Here is a 16,946-nt window from a genome sequence, read left to right on the forward strand (position 1 = left end):
CACACCGAGGGTTCTCAAACTGGGTTCCATGACGTCTCGTGAGGGGTACGGCTGCCAGTCATCCAGTGTTACAGAATGCGCACGGTAATGGCTGTGACGAGGAAACTCCGTACCATGTCGGGCGCATGCCGACCGTGAATATTGGTGAAGAGTTTGCGATTGGTTAAGAACTGGTGGCAGAAGGATGCTTTCCTTTTATCAGTTCCCTGTCATGAAGCAATTTGTAGCATGTTGTCCTCCGTGAGTTTGGGGGCGGGTTCCTCACTATGCCAAAAAATGCATGGGGTCAAGATCACAAGTTCAAGCTGTGTTCTGTGGAACACAGGTACCCATGGACTGCTTTCCCGGGTTCTGCAAACATGAACCAGGCCAACGTCATCATGTCCCCAGGAACCCTTGGAATTTTTTGAAAAATGCTGAAGGGTTCCCCTGGGTGCTGGGTGAAAAAGTGGGTGAAAGAAACCTATGGTACACACAGTACCATGGGAAATGTAGCAGTCCCAACGGCTACAGATCAATTAATATACTGTCCACGAGCATGCGCCTTGCACAAAGGTATATTTTGATGGTCTAAATAGTACAAAAAAAAGTTTCAACTGTATTTTTTTGATGTGGTACACGGACATCCTTGTCCTTGTCTAGAAATGTGCATGCCTGAAGACACACGCGTAGCTGCCCGAAAAATGATGTTGCGAAACAGGATTGTTAAGGACATGTGCAGTTGTGTGCCCCCCAACCCTTTGCCATGGATCGACGTTGCCATGCAACCGACGTTACCTTTAAGGAACACAATGCAGTTTATAGTTGGCATTGTTCTGCCTTTAATAGTGAAAGCATGCACAAATTATGTATACTCTTCATAAATGTGGGTATGTTTAAAACCATATTTTACAACAGAAACAGCATCAAATTTGTTGCAGCATCCAAAAGTTTCGACTGATAAAACCAAGCTAGTTCTCGGACTACCGCAATAACGTGAAAACACTACATAGGCTTGTACCAGAAACATATTATGGAATCTTGAAAGTCAATGACAGGGAGGGCATGGTGCTCAGGTCACAAAAGGGAATAAAATGCCAGTTTATGGCAAACTTGCACATTGGTGCACACAATTCGTTTTTGCACGTACACACAGTTGAGCAAACAGGGGATCTCACAGCATCTTCTCTGTGCTTTTTCCGAGCATCTACGGGCACCAGAACGGCTCAAGTGTCTTCAACCGTGACACAACATCAGATCACCTGAAGATGTCTGTTGTCAATATACAAAAATACAAAATACAGTGAAGGAACCGAAAGCAATTTGATACACAATCAATTCTGTTGAGCGATGTTGAATTTTCTGCATGTATGGGCCCTTGAGAGTGCATTTTTAGTTACCTCCGCACGTAAGCAGGCAAGGCAGGTATTGTAGTACACCAGACACGAGAGTATGTGAACCATCGGTTTTACTTGAATGTAAAGCCAGAATTTGGTGGCCAGAAAAACTAAGGAAGCTGCTCATAAATGCCACATATTCTATTGGAAGGCTGGCATGAAAGCAACCATTTGTCCAGACACTACGATGCTACCTTACGAAATATAGGGGATCTAAAGATTAACGTTAGTTGTTTATTTGCCTCACGCTATGTGTACTTACCTTTCAACAGTTAAGCTTAGAACAACGTCTCTTTTGGCTAATTTCAGCGATAAAAACCAGGAGAGACCTTGTCACCTGATAAAGCAACGAGGATAAGTTAATTTATAACTTATTCAGCACTGAAGATAATGAGAAAATGGTCATGCCTCATGTGAGACCTCAAAGAAACTCAACTTTGTTAAGCGATGGCTGACCAGTTTTGGGGGGTATTGTAAGTCTCGTACGTACAGGAAGTTTCGTAAGCTTTTACTATTTACTTTATCAGATAACGTGGCCCATTCAGATTTTTTGCACTCAAATTGAAGCCGAGAGCGAGACTGCCAAGTTTGTCAGTTGAAAAGTACAGACGTTGTTCTCCTCAACACTGTTGATCACATGTTGAGGGGTGACGTGCATCCATTTGTTGGTCCGGTGTTTCTCTAACCGTGTCTGACTTGTAGGAGAATTTTGAAAATAGAACAAAAAGGGAGAGGCTGTGCTAGTCTGAATCTGGACCATCTCTGCAACAACGCAGGCGCAGAGAATGAGGAGGGACACCACGGCACAGTTCTCAGACCATGTCGTCTGCACTGTTGCCTCGGCATAATACAGACTGCACTGGCTGTCTGCCTGCCTGTCGTCAATGACCCCTGGTGGGAATAGAAACAAACACAGGACAGAGCAAATCTGCGCAAATTACTTGCTTTTAAAACTTCATCAGTGTCACGAATGACTCGCAAGAAGAAGAAAAAAAAAAAAAAGCCATTTGTTGACACAACCGTGTTTACCATAATTGGAGCCGATTCCCAAAGCACTGCCCTTGTTGATGCACATATTGCAATTGACTCGTGAAGAAGACATGTAAAAGTAATGACATTTCTGTACTTGTATGCATATATACAGCTTAATAAATATTTGTTGAGATGACAATGCCCGTACGGTATGTACACATAGCTGTACAGACGGACACTGCGATGTAACGACGAGACGCATTTGCATTTGCAGAGGCCACTAGGGGGGGGGGGGGGGTCTACAAGGTCCCACATTTTTGGGTGGAACCCTTGTCCGTTTTGGCCAAACTCTGCCAAAACACCTCCCAAGGCCTTCTCAAACTCAGACCTTGTGATGCTTTCAATCAACGGTGTAACTACTTCATTTCTACGTTGACAAACCGGGGCATTCCCCTTTGTCCTGACAACCGTCGTACTAGACTACATTAACCACGTCCATAATCTGCGACTGCTTTGGAGGTTGCGGTATGCATGGTGAGTTATGCACCACGTCATGATTGGAGCATTGAAATTTTGAAGCTGTCACGTGGCCATAGCAGACGTTAGCATGTGGAACAGCTGCTCATAAGGGTACCGTAAAGCAGAAGACAGACAGGTTACGTTGTCAGCGTAGTTTAACAGCTTGCTGCTTGTAAACCCAGCACAATAAGTTATGTGACAAGAAAAGCTAATTTTTTTTTTATTTGGAAGTAAACTCACGGTAAAATGGCACGGGGCGACATCTTGCGGGAAATAATCCCAAATTTGTCGAGCAACATTGATCTATGTTGCCGACTGGCTTGCTGCTCATGATGACTACGTAGCCGACTTCTTTTGTTTCAGGCAAAGTGTTACGCGCATGCAATGTGGTTTTGCCGCCGTATTTGCCGAGCAACGCGCAGCTGGGGGTGACTTCGACGCAGCATTGTCCGTAATTTTCGATTTTAATTTGCAAAAAATCTATTAGCGCAATTGTGACGTAAGAGTACTGATGGCTCAGGCAATCGAATAGATACATTTTCCGAGATTGCAGCTCTACTGCGTTACAGTACCTTTAAATTCCATTAAAAAACGAGGTTCACTCTAGCGGCTGTCTCCCAAAAACCCGAGGGAGAAACACTCAATTTTAAGACCAGTACGAGGGGACCCAAAAAAGTGAGACCCTATTCAGTGTAATGCGTAAGCACACCAGTTTCATTTACAGCGTCTTTGTCCAAACACACATATATATATGATACAGTGAGAAATGGTAGTGTACAAGAGGCTTTTTAAAAAAGATAATCCCGTCTCACATCTTCTCTCGTTTCTTGAGCGGTCGTTTACTCACATACTTGCCGATGATTTCGACGATGCGAGGCTTATGTTCCAGGACCTTGTGCATCTGTTGCTTGGCTTCCGTCACTTGGTCCTGCACTATCTTGCTTCTCTGCAGGTTGCCCTGAAATATCGCGAGCGGAATCTCAACACGACGTTGTGTTGTCAATGTATTGTATGGTATTATCCAGAGATGGGACGAATCCAAAATTTTTCGAATCCGAATCCCAGGAAGGTGCTACGAATCCACGAATCTTACGAATCCTTCCTTTAAAAAGAGTTTGAAAAGCCAGCAAAACCCTAGTATTATCAGAACATATACTGTCGAAAACAAAATTTGGAAGCATTAGGGGCTACGGTTTCTTATTCGAGGAAGGTAAGGTGCACGCACATATACAACGAAACATTATCTAAGGGATTGATTCCGATGGTTCATCTCAAATCTGATGCTTCGTATATGCCGATGTTTTTTCTAGTTCAGTTTTGGCGGCCTCACTTTTAAAAATGAAGTATAGGTTTATGAAAAGGGGTTACCTTAACGAGGTCGCTTATTTTGCTGAGTATTCTCTCTTCATCAGGATTGAGAGGCTTGCTCTGGATGGCCGGAGGTTTGTTCTCGATGAAGTCCAACAGTTGGGAAAGCTTTCCATACACAGTGTCCTCAAGAAAGAACTGTAAGGAACAATATGGTTCCTCTAAATAGTTCCTTCTGTGGTTCCACTAAATAGGATTTTCTGCCACACAAAGACTAAGCAACTAGGCACAGCTCACTACACACGATTAATAGACTGCCTCAACACTATATGCCTTGCCTTATTTGGAACACGGATGGCAAAACTTGTTCGATTACAAGACGCTATAATCAGCTCCCATTGTCACCACTATCAAGAACACCACTCTTTGCGCTGTCTGTTCCATTAGTGGAAGAAACTACAAATGATGCACTATAACACTAGAAAAGCATAGTCTACTGGTAACAATATTCATGCAGTAGAACAACAGTAGAACGTACCACTTCTTCCATCTGTGAAGTCAAGTGAAACACCTTCCAGCCATTGGCCTTTTGGAGCACTCCTTTCTGGTTGGCTAGGTCATTCACAGTCAGCTTCTTGTCATCTGTCAGGTAGAGCTATTTTTACGGAGCTATTTCTACGGAGCAATAGAGCTATTTTTAAAATACATAAATTTCTGTTTAGTTTCAGACCCCGAAATTTATCTCGCGAAGCCTCGCACACGATCGATACAAACCTCAAATATGAGATTCAATGTCGTACTTCAACGTAAGCGGATGTACCTACCTTTAGGCTTAACGTCAGAGTGGCGTGCAAAGTGATTGTGCCGAGACTTCCAGCTGTGCGAATAGGTTGTCAGCAGCGACATGGCCGGACGTTTGCAGAAAGTAATGCATCTCATCTCATCTGAAACCCAACAAACGATGACGAATGACGACTGACGGTTATGATGGTTAGATTTTTTTTTACGAGGTTCCGCGCAAGCAGCTACAGCCAAACCAGGGCAAAATGTCATGAAGCTAGTTAGAACGTAAAACGAACAGGCTAGTAGAGGGAAATGCTCATAACCGTGTATTCACACGAGCGACATTCCCCCAGAAGCGGAGGACGCGAAAAGCGTCTAGCTTTCTGCTGTACGACGCTTTAGCAGACGACACCGTCAGGATGTTTTCCTTTCGTCTGCTACGGAATATCTTGTGGCTGTGTAGTAGGATATTCCCCAGGGTTAGCAGCGTACATGAAGACACGATGTTGAGTGCTCGCGCTTAACGTCGTGTCTTCACGTACACTGCTAACCGTGGGGAATATCCTGCTACACGGCCACAAGATATTCCGTAGCAGACGACAGGAAAACACGCTGACGGTGTCGTCTGCTAAGTGCGCAGTACGGCACTCCCTGATATTCCGCACCGTGTGAATGCTCAGCATCACACGGGACGGAACTTTGGCCCTGTGAGCAGTGTTTTCGCTTTTTCTTCCACTAGAATTTTCCGTGAGGACCTCGCTTGTGTGAATACACGGTAAGTGTCGTCTGCACAGGTCCGGTGGAGCGTAGTGAACCCACCATCTTTCTCCTTGAGTATCGCTTCTTTGGAATCCATTTCGTCCTCGCCGTCCGTCGAGTGGGTGTCCAACAGCTCGTTTGCAGATCTATTAGACAGGATCCAAGCTTTTATGGTCAAACTGCTTCCCAATGGCAATGTACACGACTGTGTGTCTCTTACAATTGAGCTGTAACATTTAATGAGTCTCACTGCTGTCTTACTAAAAGAGCACAAGTTACAGATTTTTTCTTCTTTTCTCAGCATTTTTTGTGCCAAACTAGGTGTACACAAAATCTGCAAGTAAATACGGAAAGGATCTCCGAGAAGACTACTTACAGGAGTTGTTTTCGTGGTTTCTTACGGGGGGATGCTTCGACGGTCGGCATGGGTAAAGACGCTGGGCTTCCATTTAGTACGAGACCTGGAAACGGAACAATGGAATGGAGAAACTGAATTACTGAAGGCCCAAATATTTCCTGCAGACGACATACCTGAGCCCTCGCATGTATCTACAGGCTCCTGCTTGATTGTAACGGCGGGCGTGGGCTGTCGGCTGTTCTCGGGTGTGTTGTTGCTAGACTGGCTGCTGTTGCTGCTCTCTTGCTGGGAATCACTGGAATGCAAGGCAGATAAAACTTAGCTCCATTGTTGCCTCGCAAAAACACAAGCACCAACCTTCCCGCTTTGGGGGACAGCGTAGAGGGCGCTGATACCACTTCTGGGTGAGGACTAGCCGGTTCCGACCCGGGCAGCGAAGCCAAGAGGTTCTTCTTCACGTTGCCACTCATGCTGCAGAAAGAGTTGGCAAAAGATGCAATTTTTGGCCGACAGTTGGAAAGACACCTGGGGCAGGGTGTGAAGAAATATGCAGCTGTACATGCACACACATGAGACCACATGGACAGGATTTCATTCAGACAAGTGGCAAATAACCAAAATATAAAATGCATTTTTAAATATTCTGAGGGTTACGCAGCGTAATCCTCTTTAATTCGAGCACAAAGGGGACAGAAAATTTGTTCCAATAAAGCAGAGTTGAAGCAAAAGGCAGCTGTACTGAATGAGTGCTTGATGCAATAACTGACACACGGGAGACTTCCTGATCGGTCGCGCTTGCAAGGCGGAGCCTTGTGATTGGCTGGTTGCAGCTAGAGTTGCCCGAGAAATCGCTTGTGAAGTGATCGACCATGCAACTCCTGCCACTCAAGTTGCGCAACCAGAGCTTCACGTTCACACGGTGCAACTTGGTGGCGCAACCTGGCTACCTAACTTAGAGGAAGAGGAACAAACCAAAGGCTTACCCTTCAAAAGTTCTCTTCCTGAGAATGCTGGGCCTGGGCGAGGTGTTGTGGTTGGGAGGTGTGGCGCCATGCGTGGGGGAGAGCAGATTGGACGGGGTCGTGTACGAAGCAGACGGGGCCACCAGGGTGGACATCGTGGTGGATGCCACACTTTCCCCACCACTGCTGCTGTGTGCTGCGGTTATGGAACGGTGCGGTTAGAGACAAAGAAACGGGCACCAAGTGGAATCAGGGTCGCAGAATTACGTTGAAAGCACGCGCGACAAAGCAGACGCACCTGTGGGAGCAAACGACGTCTGCAACGTGACGTGCGGACGAAGGTTGGAGTCCACGGCCACCATGACGGGCCGCACCGAGCCGGACATGTGACTCTGCTGTTGAGGAGGCTGCACCACAGGGGCTGTAGAACAAGCCACACCATGTGGACCTGCCATGTGCACCAACCCCATTAGAATCATCGTTGGAAGGAAGACCCAACCACATACAGTGTACAGTCGTTTACCACTTTTACGGACTTCCAAGAGCCATAAAATGGATCCCAAATACTCAGCGATCTCAATATTTAGTCAGAGGCAAAAACTTTTTCCCCAATGCCATTATTTAAAGGCGCACAAAATTACACTTGCTCAAAACCATGCTTCGTGTAGGGCCTGGTATGTTAGGGTTAAACACGGTAAGACCCGTTTTTACCTCCCCCACAAAAAAATCATCACCACACTTACGGCAAAACCTGGAAAACTCTGAAAACTAACTTGGCAGAGTGCCAATTCAGCAAACAACATGTTCTATGCTATTCCTTCTCTCGTGTTCATCTAAAATGCCGTTTTTTTAATTTTCCACCCGATGTAGCCCGATTCTCCCCTGTTTTACGGCTCATGAAGTAACGCCCATTTTTCACCACATGGTTTTAAACAAACAAACAAACAAACTTGTACGCACAATGCCCTATTCAATCAACAACCAGTCCATCAGGAGTCACCGTGGAAAATATTTTTGCTCAACTATGTCTCGTCACACTCTGCCCGATTTCATTTACCAAAAAGCCCTCAAAAACGAGTCGTGCTCGGTCCGTGACCGTGCAGGACTTACGGCACGGCGTTATCTCGACGGCATTTAGATGAGCCGATACTCACGTGCTGGCCTGATGGTTGTGGTGGGGAACATCGGCGGCATACCGGGGGCCGACGTGGCGTACGGGTGCACGGCTATGGCTCCCTGGATGGGGTAAGATTCGTACACGTAGGCAGTGGGCACCGCGTAAGAGGTTCCCGACAGCTGGGACAAACCGCCCCTGCAATAGAAAAGGGAACCCCTTTCTCAGGGTGCAGCACGAATAACAGTTTGCGCCCTGATAGCAAATGACGGATGGATAAGATAATGAAATTAATGCTCAACCATGCTGCAACGTACCTGTCGGCCCGACTGTCCGACAGCACCATGGTGGCGGGAAGAGGGGAGGTGGTGGATGGGGGTGCAGCGAGGGTGCGACTCGAAGGCTGAGCCACAAAGAGTCCGCTACTTGGGGGTTCCGTTGACCCTGATGACTCCAGGTGCGAGGGTGTGTGGCCTCCGGGCACTGTCAAGGTCTGTCCGAATAACTTAGCTGGAAGAGGGGTAGTATTGTTTTCCTTTCTGCGTGTGTCTCACATGTACTAACAGAGAACATTTAATATGAATAAGAGTCAAAATGCAGGGCTAACTGGTGATACGTCATGAAATTTGACTGAACCCTCGAGACAAGGAATCGTCTGAGTTTTCCTTGTCTCGGGGTTCAGTCAAATTTCAACATTTAATAGCTTTACAGTGCTGCAGAATGTACCATTACAGGAGGATGCCAGGTACACAAAATGCAAGAAAGGTAAATCCCTATTCTACCCAAATTTCTTTTGATTTGACTAGGTTTAATCCAGATTTTGCCACAAATTAGCTCGTGACTTTTCAACTTTAGTGCACCAAAAAGACACGAAGACGTCATAGCCTGCAGCACCCATGGCAATGTGCATGCACCTGATCTGCTCAACATAAATCCCACTATTGGAGTAAAACACGCTGCATGCAAAGCACATTCCACTTAAGTTGGCCTCAGAAGCTCTGCCTGCATATTCTGCGGGTACAGGTGTGAATGCCTGAGCTTAATTACCTGAGCTTACATTAAACACCCATGACATTACCGATACCACCAAAGTTGATAACTTTCAGATCCCACCCCAAATTACAGAAAAGAGACCGGCCCCTGAATTGCATTCAACCAAAAAAATGTCTGAGCCTACATGTAACTTGCTGCCCTCACACAGCTTCCTCACGCGAGAGAGGAGGAAAAATAAAAATAAAGGTTCTCACTGGTTGGCACGGTAACGGATGGAGGATGAATGGAGACCGTGGTCGTAATGGGCCTGGAAACCAGGTTGGCCTGCACGGCTGCTGCCAAGGATGAATTTGGCCCACTGGTTGTCATGCTTGGTGTTGATGTCACACCTACAAGAAAGTCGTGGGCATCACTCATTGCGCATTGGCGTTTTTTTCCACGATTAAAGCCCCCAAACCTTCTGCGGCGGAAAATTTACTTTTCCGCGAAGTGGGATTTCGCGGACAAGAGAAACTGGAAAAAAAAAAAAAAAGCCGCAATATTCCCCCAAGGTCCCACGCTGATTATCCCGGGCGCTTTTCCAGCATTTCATTACTTTTCAGTGACGCACATACGAGAGAGAGACTGAGAAGAAAAGTGCAAAAACGCATTAAAAAAAACTCTACGCGTTGACACAAAACACAAACAAAGTTGACAGAACATTAAGTCTCGTAAAAACGTTTGATTTCGTTTCGAACGAATCCTGCGCCATCCTCTTCGTGGCGTTTGGTGACGATGCTTTCGCAGTTTCGAAGGAACTCCGTAAACTGTCTTGCGGCAAATCTGCCTTACATCTCAGTTTCGTCCATAAGTTAAGTCCGTTGAGGCCATAAGTGCGTCCGTCTGACAGTGCATATTAAACGTGCATATTTCAAATAAGACTGACAAATTGCACCATTTACTGAGTTCCTCAAAGTTCAACTAACAGCGTAAAAATTTACTTATGCTCAAAATTGTGCTTACCAACACGGTTCTGTCCCACTACTAGCGCAGTGGCCAGCGTGGTACCGTGCGTGGATACGACGTGTGCCGTGGGCGCCTTGCTGGGCACCACCGTGAAGAGAGAGGGAACTGTGGTTGCCAGAGACGAGGGGGACGACAGGGTGTGCAGCGGTTGACTCACCATCTACAGATTCAGAACGGACAGTTGATCATTTGCAGGTGACACAGAGAAACATTTGGAAGCTTATCCGTAGGGTTCCAACTTTTTATCTGGCAGTGTAAGGGGGTTCCTGTTGAAGGTTAGCATTTCTGAAAGATTTTGACTTTGTCAGAGATACCCTTCGGAGAACATCCGAAAAAGTCAAAATTTTCCAGTAATTGAGGGATTCAGTAGGCGCATCCAGATGTTTGCCAAGTGAAAACGCTGAGAAATCAGAACCCCACTTATCCGACACCTTCTAGACTAAAGAGAGCTCGCTTAATGCCTCCTTCGCTAAAAGCAAATTGCAGTGGTCGATCTGGAGTGGATTTCGCTGGTCGTTTCAACTTGTTCCACAACGGAGCACTCTTTATTACTCCGACAAGAAACCTCGGATCTGACTGGAACTACAATCGTCGTCACATGCTCATGTTGCAAAAGGAAGTAATAGCGAGCTGAGGCTCACCAATGTTTGCCGTATGTACACAATGAATGTTCTTTAGCTCAGATTTAGCTAGTTTGTGCCAAATTGGCTACTTTTTGGCACCAAAATTACTGCAATGACAACTTGGCTATTTTAAGGCTACTTCTTCGCACTACATCGGAGACTCCTGTACGTCTAAATCGAGATGGTTTTCATCATGCACCACATAATGCAAAAGTACATTTCTGTTTCCTTTAAGTCGTTTCGTTTGTCTCCAAATCGCACCGTCCTTCGAACTGTTTTGTTTGTGTGTTGGCATTCTAGCACCCGTTAAAGGGTCCTTCATTCAATATATGCCTGCCTGCACACCAATGACTACACGAAAAAGACTCGAGCACAAATGAAGATTAGAGACTGTTCATCAACTGAGTAGAATTCGCTTTTGATGCATGCTGCAACTGGGGCCTTAAGCTTCACACCAGGTTCTCCGTCCTGTATCGCATCCACACCTGTCCGCCACTCTTCGAACACTGAGTATTGTTGCTGCCAATTTGCGGGACAATTAGGTGACGTCACTTTTCACTCTTCCTTGCGGTTCCACACTAATTACCTGAGGTGACACCTGGGATGGCAACGCAGGTGCAAGCGTCACTAACGACATGGTCGTCAGGTTCGTCTGTCTTACTGGTCCAGGGTGGGATACAATCTGGAACAGTCGCACCAGTCAATGCATCGCCATCAAAGAATGCTGTTACCCATAATTTGAGGAAATTTGCGATATTTTTCGCAAAAAATTATTCTAATCAAAAGCTCTGCCACGCTCTTAAAACAGAACTTCACCATGTAGCATGGTGAAGGCCAACAATTGCACATTATCGCTCCTGATTTGTGGAAAGTGCGGGGCATACACTCATAGAAATGAACTTCACTGCATAGCACGCTCCTAGCCAACCATGATCTCGAATGATATCGTTATCTGCCCTGATTTGTTGAAGACGGGAGGCGTACGCCTTTTTTGTGACAATTATGAACAGCATAAGTGTCACAAAAAAGGCGTACGCCTCCCGTTTTCAACAAATCGGGGCAGATAACGATATCATTTGAGATCATGGTTGGCCAAAAGCACGCTATGCAGTGAAGTTCATTTTTAAGAGTGTACACCTTGACTGCATCAAGTGTCACAAAAAGGCGTGTGCCTCCCATTTTTAACCTGTCAAGAACCAGAACGATGTCGTTCGGGATGGTGGATGGCTATGTGGTGAACTTTTGTTTCAAGAGTGCACTCTGGGAAACAAGTACCTGCGGATGCGGAGTGACAACCGTAGTTGCCGGAGTGGGAGCAATGGAGGACGTGGACGAGATGCCATGGGAAGAGAACTCCAGAGCAGAACTGCTGGTTGTGATACACTTGAACGATTTGTCGGGTGCCTGGAAACGACTCGCTCATTATGTTTGCCAGTGCTCAGCCCCGTACTTCAGCAAGACTCACTCATGCTCAATCTGGTGAATGAGCTGGGCATCACTGAGCAGAGAGATCTAGTGATCCGGATCGCAACGGGTGCTATGTAGATCAGCCGGACGAGTACCACTGAGTGGATAGTGCTATCTTCCGTATTGTATTAAGTGGATCCCTCTCTCATTATCATCCTAATCATCGTAATATCCCATTAGGTTGTTCTCGATATCCTCAGTGCTGCCCTCAGTAGTTTCGGTAGTGTTTTCTGCACACGGTACTGTCCTCGACGCTTCTCTTTTTTTTTGGCACTGGCAAAGCTACTGAGGGTAGCCCTGAGGAATAGCCTCAACGTTCGTGCAAGCAGGCCCTGAACAGTTACAGTAGTAGTGTAACACCATGGGCGAAGGCGAATCTCAAGGTCAAACTGACTGCAGCCACTACACGGAGGAACGCCATATCCCTGACACACACTCACGAGCATGCTCAATGTGACAGATGAGTCGAGCATGAGTGAGCAAACAAGGAGCTGAGCTGGAATCCAACGTTGTCGCTCGGCCAGCCTTGGTTGCCAGAGTCTTACCTGGTGCAGGCTGTGAACGATGGGCTGCGACATGTGCAGGGGTTTGCAGATGGCAGTGTGGCCCAGAGAGGTTCGACCGTCCCGACTGGAGGACAGTCCCAGCTGGACAGCTCCTCCGCTATGGGCCGATCTGTCGAGAGAGGACGTCTGTACCAAAATGGAAAAATGCAGAGAGAACGGCTCACTTTTGCAGGTCCATCACAGACGGGGAGGACCTCGGCAGGGGCGTGAAGGACGGCCTCGTGGGCACCAGTGCAGAGGCTCTGGCCTGCATTCAAAAAGCTTGTTCAGGGCCACACACGTTGCAAGAACTTGGCTTTCAATACGCGTATCTTCGACTACGAGTCTTTGAGCACCAAAAATACTGAAACGCCAACTTCAACTTCAAGTGAGGATGTCGATGATGCTACGACAGACGTGTTTAGTAGAAGCGAAGACGCAAATTCGTCAACAATAGAGACAAACGTGATGTCCCCATTTTATGATTCAGCAGATTTAGCATTAACGTTATCTAGGGCACCAACAACATAAAAAAAAAAGTAACAATGACGACAGTGACGAGGATGCTGTTGAAGTATCCTCGTCCACAGTGGCAATACTTGCTGCGGTGACTACACTGATTACGCAATCGCTGAAACTCTGAAGTCACGACCTACTGGATTAAAGCGACCATGTCATAATCGGCAAACTCTATGAGCAGCCCATCCTCACAATCCACTTAGGACATTCCTCATAGGCCTTCGAAATATACATTGTGACTGGAAAATGGAATTTTAAATTTTGAACACGCAGAAGAGGACACACGACTACCGTAGCAGACGACAGCAACAGCTCCTATGAAAACGCGTGGAGTGATGATGATAACCGACTTTAGAAAGAAGCATGTTTCGTGGGATATCCACCTCTTGCACAAAAATACTAAGGCAAGCTGAAGTACAAAGTACTGCAGAAATTGAGGAAGCATTAACTGGGCCGATGACTAGCGCCACCTCTAGCTTCCAAATGCTTCGCTGGGAAGGGGTCCATATGAGATGGTCGCTATAATCCAGTAGGTTGTGGTTGAAGTAGACACACATAGATTCTTTTTTTTTTGAAGGTCACTTAATGTTCTGAGTGAAGACTTTTTGAAGTAAAGTGGATTTATGCGACACACTAAAAATACAGACTGATTTCGTGGCCCCTAGAAGTCAGAAAAATTGGCCGGTGACTGCATTTCGTAACACGACGACTCACCCCCACTGGTATGTGCGAAGTCATGCTTGTGGGGTTCACAGAAGACCTCAGCATCGGGGTTGCCAGAGCAGATTTTGGTGCAGTGCTAATACTAGCCACGGCTGCCGGGCCTGAAAGACGATATCAGGTGCGTGATAGCCCCAATTTTGCGCACACAGTGTGTGCTCGCTGCGGACATTAAGAAGCAGCACTCACCACGCGGCACGTGGGAGGAGTACGCCGCCTGGTGGCCCATCTGGGAGGTAGCCATACTGTGTGCGCCGCCACGAATGATGGATGCCATGGAGCCCTGGGAGGAGTGAGCTGTGGTCGTGGCCATGTGCCTCAGGGCTGACAGCTGGGCAGCAGAAGAACCTGCAGGGTTGCCAGCTGAAACATGAACATTGTGGGTGTCATCCCAGGAGCTCGTCTTCGTTTTGGAGCAGAGGGAATAGGCAGATTATCTTCGACTTAAATGTCTACAAAACTGCTGCGGACATTTCGTTTCATTTATTGGTTCCATCGGGGATCCATTAAAGGGACTATAGCATCCGGGAACGTACGCATGAGACCGATCAGGTAATGTTCGTCACCGCTTCACGGCCGACATGGCCAAGTTTCTCTTCCGAAAGCAGGTTACATATTAAACAAACGAGTTTTTAAAGATTTGCACTCTCTCTGCAGCTAACACCACGATGACGTAAGCCAGGCAAACGAATGGGAGCGGAGCGCACGCTATTGTCTCGGAGGTCGTCTGCTTGGTGTTCGCATTGCAATATACTAAGTGAAAAGTCCTCGGTAAATACGACGACTATCTCATCCAGTGTGAGTTCTGACGTGACCATGTTGAGTGGAACACGGTGTTACGCTCCTGGCTGTACGAACACGTCCGACGCTAACCAAAAACAACATTCCGCAAGCCGATCACAGAGCAGACGCCGTCACCTAGTATTCCCGCTCACCCGCCCGCTTATTGGTCAGTTGCGAAGGCGACAGAGGTCCCTCCAGCTGCTCCCTGATTGGTCACGTCTGCACCAAAGGGCGTGCGATTGGCTTTGCGCGGGTGACGTTTTCAGATAGGGAATCACGGAGTACTCTCAATATGCGTCGTCTGCTCTTGACATGTGTTACATCAAACTGCACAGGATCAACGCCACCAATTCGCGTCGGATTTTCGGCGTTATTATCGGTGATGAACGCGGAGTAGAACGGTACCATAGCTTCGGAATCGTCCGGGACGGATGCGATAGTCCCTTTAAAGGGGATGCGACCCCAAGTCTGTCGTCTGATAAATGTAAAGGTAGTTATTTGCATGGATGTAAGCTGGCATTTCCACGTTTACAGCTCCGTAATAATGAGCTCCACCAGTGATCAGTTACCTTGCACCTCAACTTATCAGGTTTGCCACTCATGGCTAGGAAGGCATGAGTCTGGCCCTACTTTTAGGGCAGCAACATATAAACCCTTAGTCACTCGAGTCCCCATAAGCAGCTGATATTGGAAGGACGATAGTGCCCTTGCACAAAGAATACGCTTCTTTGGTCCCTGCAACCCATGTTGATGTAATAAAAGATGCGTAAGTCCTCAATCGCAAACACATACGCGCACCATATGGAATCAGGTTTTATGTTTTAAAAAAGCCAGGACATTACGAAGTGACCCAGCGAGGCTCGTGGGTATATGTTGAGGCTGCACATTAAACTCACCTGAGTGAAAATGCACCATACATAAATTATTACCACCTTGTAGTACATCTTTGGAAACACAGTACCTGGCTTCATTGAAAACTGCTGCCCCGACGCCACGGTGACTGGAGACTGTAGTACGGGCCTGGGACCTCCTGGCATTCTCAGGTTCACCGCCTGAAGGTACCACGAAAAGTTTCAAAACTGATGCTACACGCAAAGCTGATAGTACGGAAGACTCACCGAGAAAGCGGATTTTGTGACATCTATTTGGGGTCCCCGCAGGCTGTGGGTCGCGCCGATGGGCTTGCTCATATGAGCTGCACGGGGTGCTAAGTCGATCGGTTGCTCCCCTTTGTCGGTGGATTTTAAATCCAGCCCTAGGGGCTTGGGAACCCCTGACATCCTACAAGGCCGCAAAACTACGCTGATAAATACTTTGTGCGGGAGAAAGGTGTACGTTTACGCTTCCAGAGAACAACGAACTTACTTTTGTCGATGGACAAGTATCTACGAAAAATTATTCATATCGACCGGCATCCATTGGTCAGGAATAATCGCTTCGACACCTGCGAATCAAGAAATTCACGTAGCAGATAAATAAATGCACTAATCTTGTTTATACTAGGTCAACAAATCTGGCTGTGCAGGAACACTATAATAAGCACTTTCAATACGGCTTCCTGACTAGGTGCCAGCGTCAAGTCGTTCTGCCAGAATTTTTCTCAGCGTAAATGGTCGCAAAGGTACCCGTTCACTTCACATATAGTTCTAACCTTAAGTTTTTGCAGTATCTCCAGCAGTAAGGCTTTTGAACTCCTGCCCCATGAAACACCACAAGCCATCGAATTTTTGCACCGAGTGCGCATGCCCATTCGGGCCAGTAAAATCCTGATACGGAATGAAAGTGACGACGGTGACGACCAATGCCGATGTGGGCGATGTGAATGAATAAGAAAACGTCTTCTATCATCATTATAAAACAACAAAAATATAAACAATGCAACCAAAGGCCACTTCTATACATCGTATATTACGTCTTATACTTAGCCTCTATACCGTTACCCAAGAGGGGAAAAACAGTTTCGGTTTCAGTTACGCTACTTTGAGTACAATGCGAAATCCATACATGTTTTCCCAAATATCCTGATCTCAGAACAATAATAATAATACTTAATAACAACTGTTTATTTGTCGTCAGCATTGATACGTACAGACCAATGGGGACTTCCTGGACAAGCCTATGTAATTATACAAACCAGTGC

General features: G+C 46.6%; 1 protein-coding gene across 9 annotated transcripts in view; it reads right to left on the reverse strand.

Moving 5' to 3' along the window:
- Positions 1-804: 804 nt before the first annotated feature.
- Positions 805-16,946, reverse strand: part of LOC135367367 (histone deacetylase complex subunit SAP130-A-like) — a 42,595-nt gene continuing 26,453 nt past the window's right edge. For 2 of the 9 annotated variants that reach the window (XM_064600591.1, XM_064600592.1), the window contains exons 4-26: positions 16,172-16,250; positions 15,925-16,087; positions 15,768-15,858; positions 14,213-14,386; positions 14,018-14,127; positions 12,970-13,052; positions 12,785-12,914; positions 12,048-12,176; positions 11,359-11,454; positions 10,147-10,309; positions 9,399-9,533; positions 8,469-8,661; positions 8,192-8,349; positions 7,336-7,485; positions 7,059-7,233; positions 6,433-6,546; positions 6,249-6,370; positions 6,094-6,178; positions 5,778-5,863; positions 5,000-5,119; positions 4,714-4,817; positions 4,236-4,373; positions 3,561-3,825 (exon numbers count right to left, since the gene is read on the reverse strand). In XM_064600591.1, the coding sequence (XP_064456661.1) occupies positions 3,676-3,825; positions 4,236-4,373; positions 4,714-4,817; positions 5,000-5,119; positions 5,778-5,863; positions 6,094-6,178; positions 6,249-6,370; positions 6,433-6,546; positions 7,059-7,233; positions 7,336-7,485; positions 8,192-8,349; positions 8,469-8,661; positions 9,399-9,533; positions 10,147-10,309; positions 11,359-11,454; positions 12,048-12,176; positions 12,785-12,914; positions 12,970-13,052; positions 14,018-14,127; positions 14,213-14,386; positions 15,768-15,858; positions 15,925-16,086 (2,868 nt within the window). In that variant the 5' untranslated portion in view covers position 16,087; positions 16,172-16,250 and the 3' untranslated portion in view covers positions 3,561-3,675. Of the gene's footprint in view, positions 1,252-3,560; positions 3,826-4,235; positions 4,374-4,713; positions 4,818-4,999; positions 5,120-5,777; positions 5,864-6,093; positions 6,179-6,248; positions 6,371-6,432; positions 6,547-7,058; positions 7,234-7,335; positions 7,486-8,191; positions 8,350-8,468; positions 8,662-9,398; positions 9,534-10,146; positions 10,310-11,358; positions 11,455-12,047; positions 12,177-12,784; positions 12,915-12,969; positions 13,053-14,017; positions 14,128-14,212; positions 14,387-15,767; positions 15,859-15,924; positions 16,104-16,171; positions 16,251-16,457; positions 16,565-16,946 lie in introns of those variants that run through there. The other 7 variants (XM_064600595.1, XM_064600597.1, XM_064600596.1 and 4 more) reach the window with 7 other exon arrangements.

Source organism: Ornithodoros turicata, chromosome 8 (genome assembly GCF_037126465.1).
Source record: "Ornithodoros turicata isolate Travis chromosome 8, ASM3712646v1, whole genome shotgun sequence".
NCBI lineage: Eukaryota > Metazoa > Arthropoda > Arachnida > Ixodida > Argasidae > Ornithodoros > Ornithodoros turicata.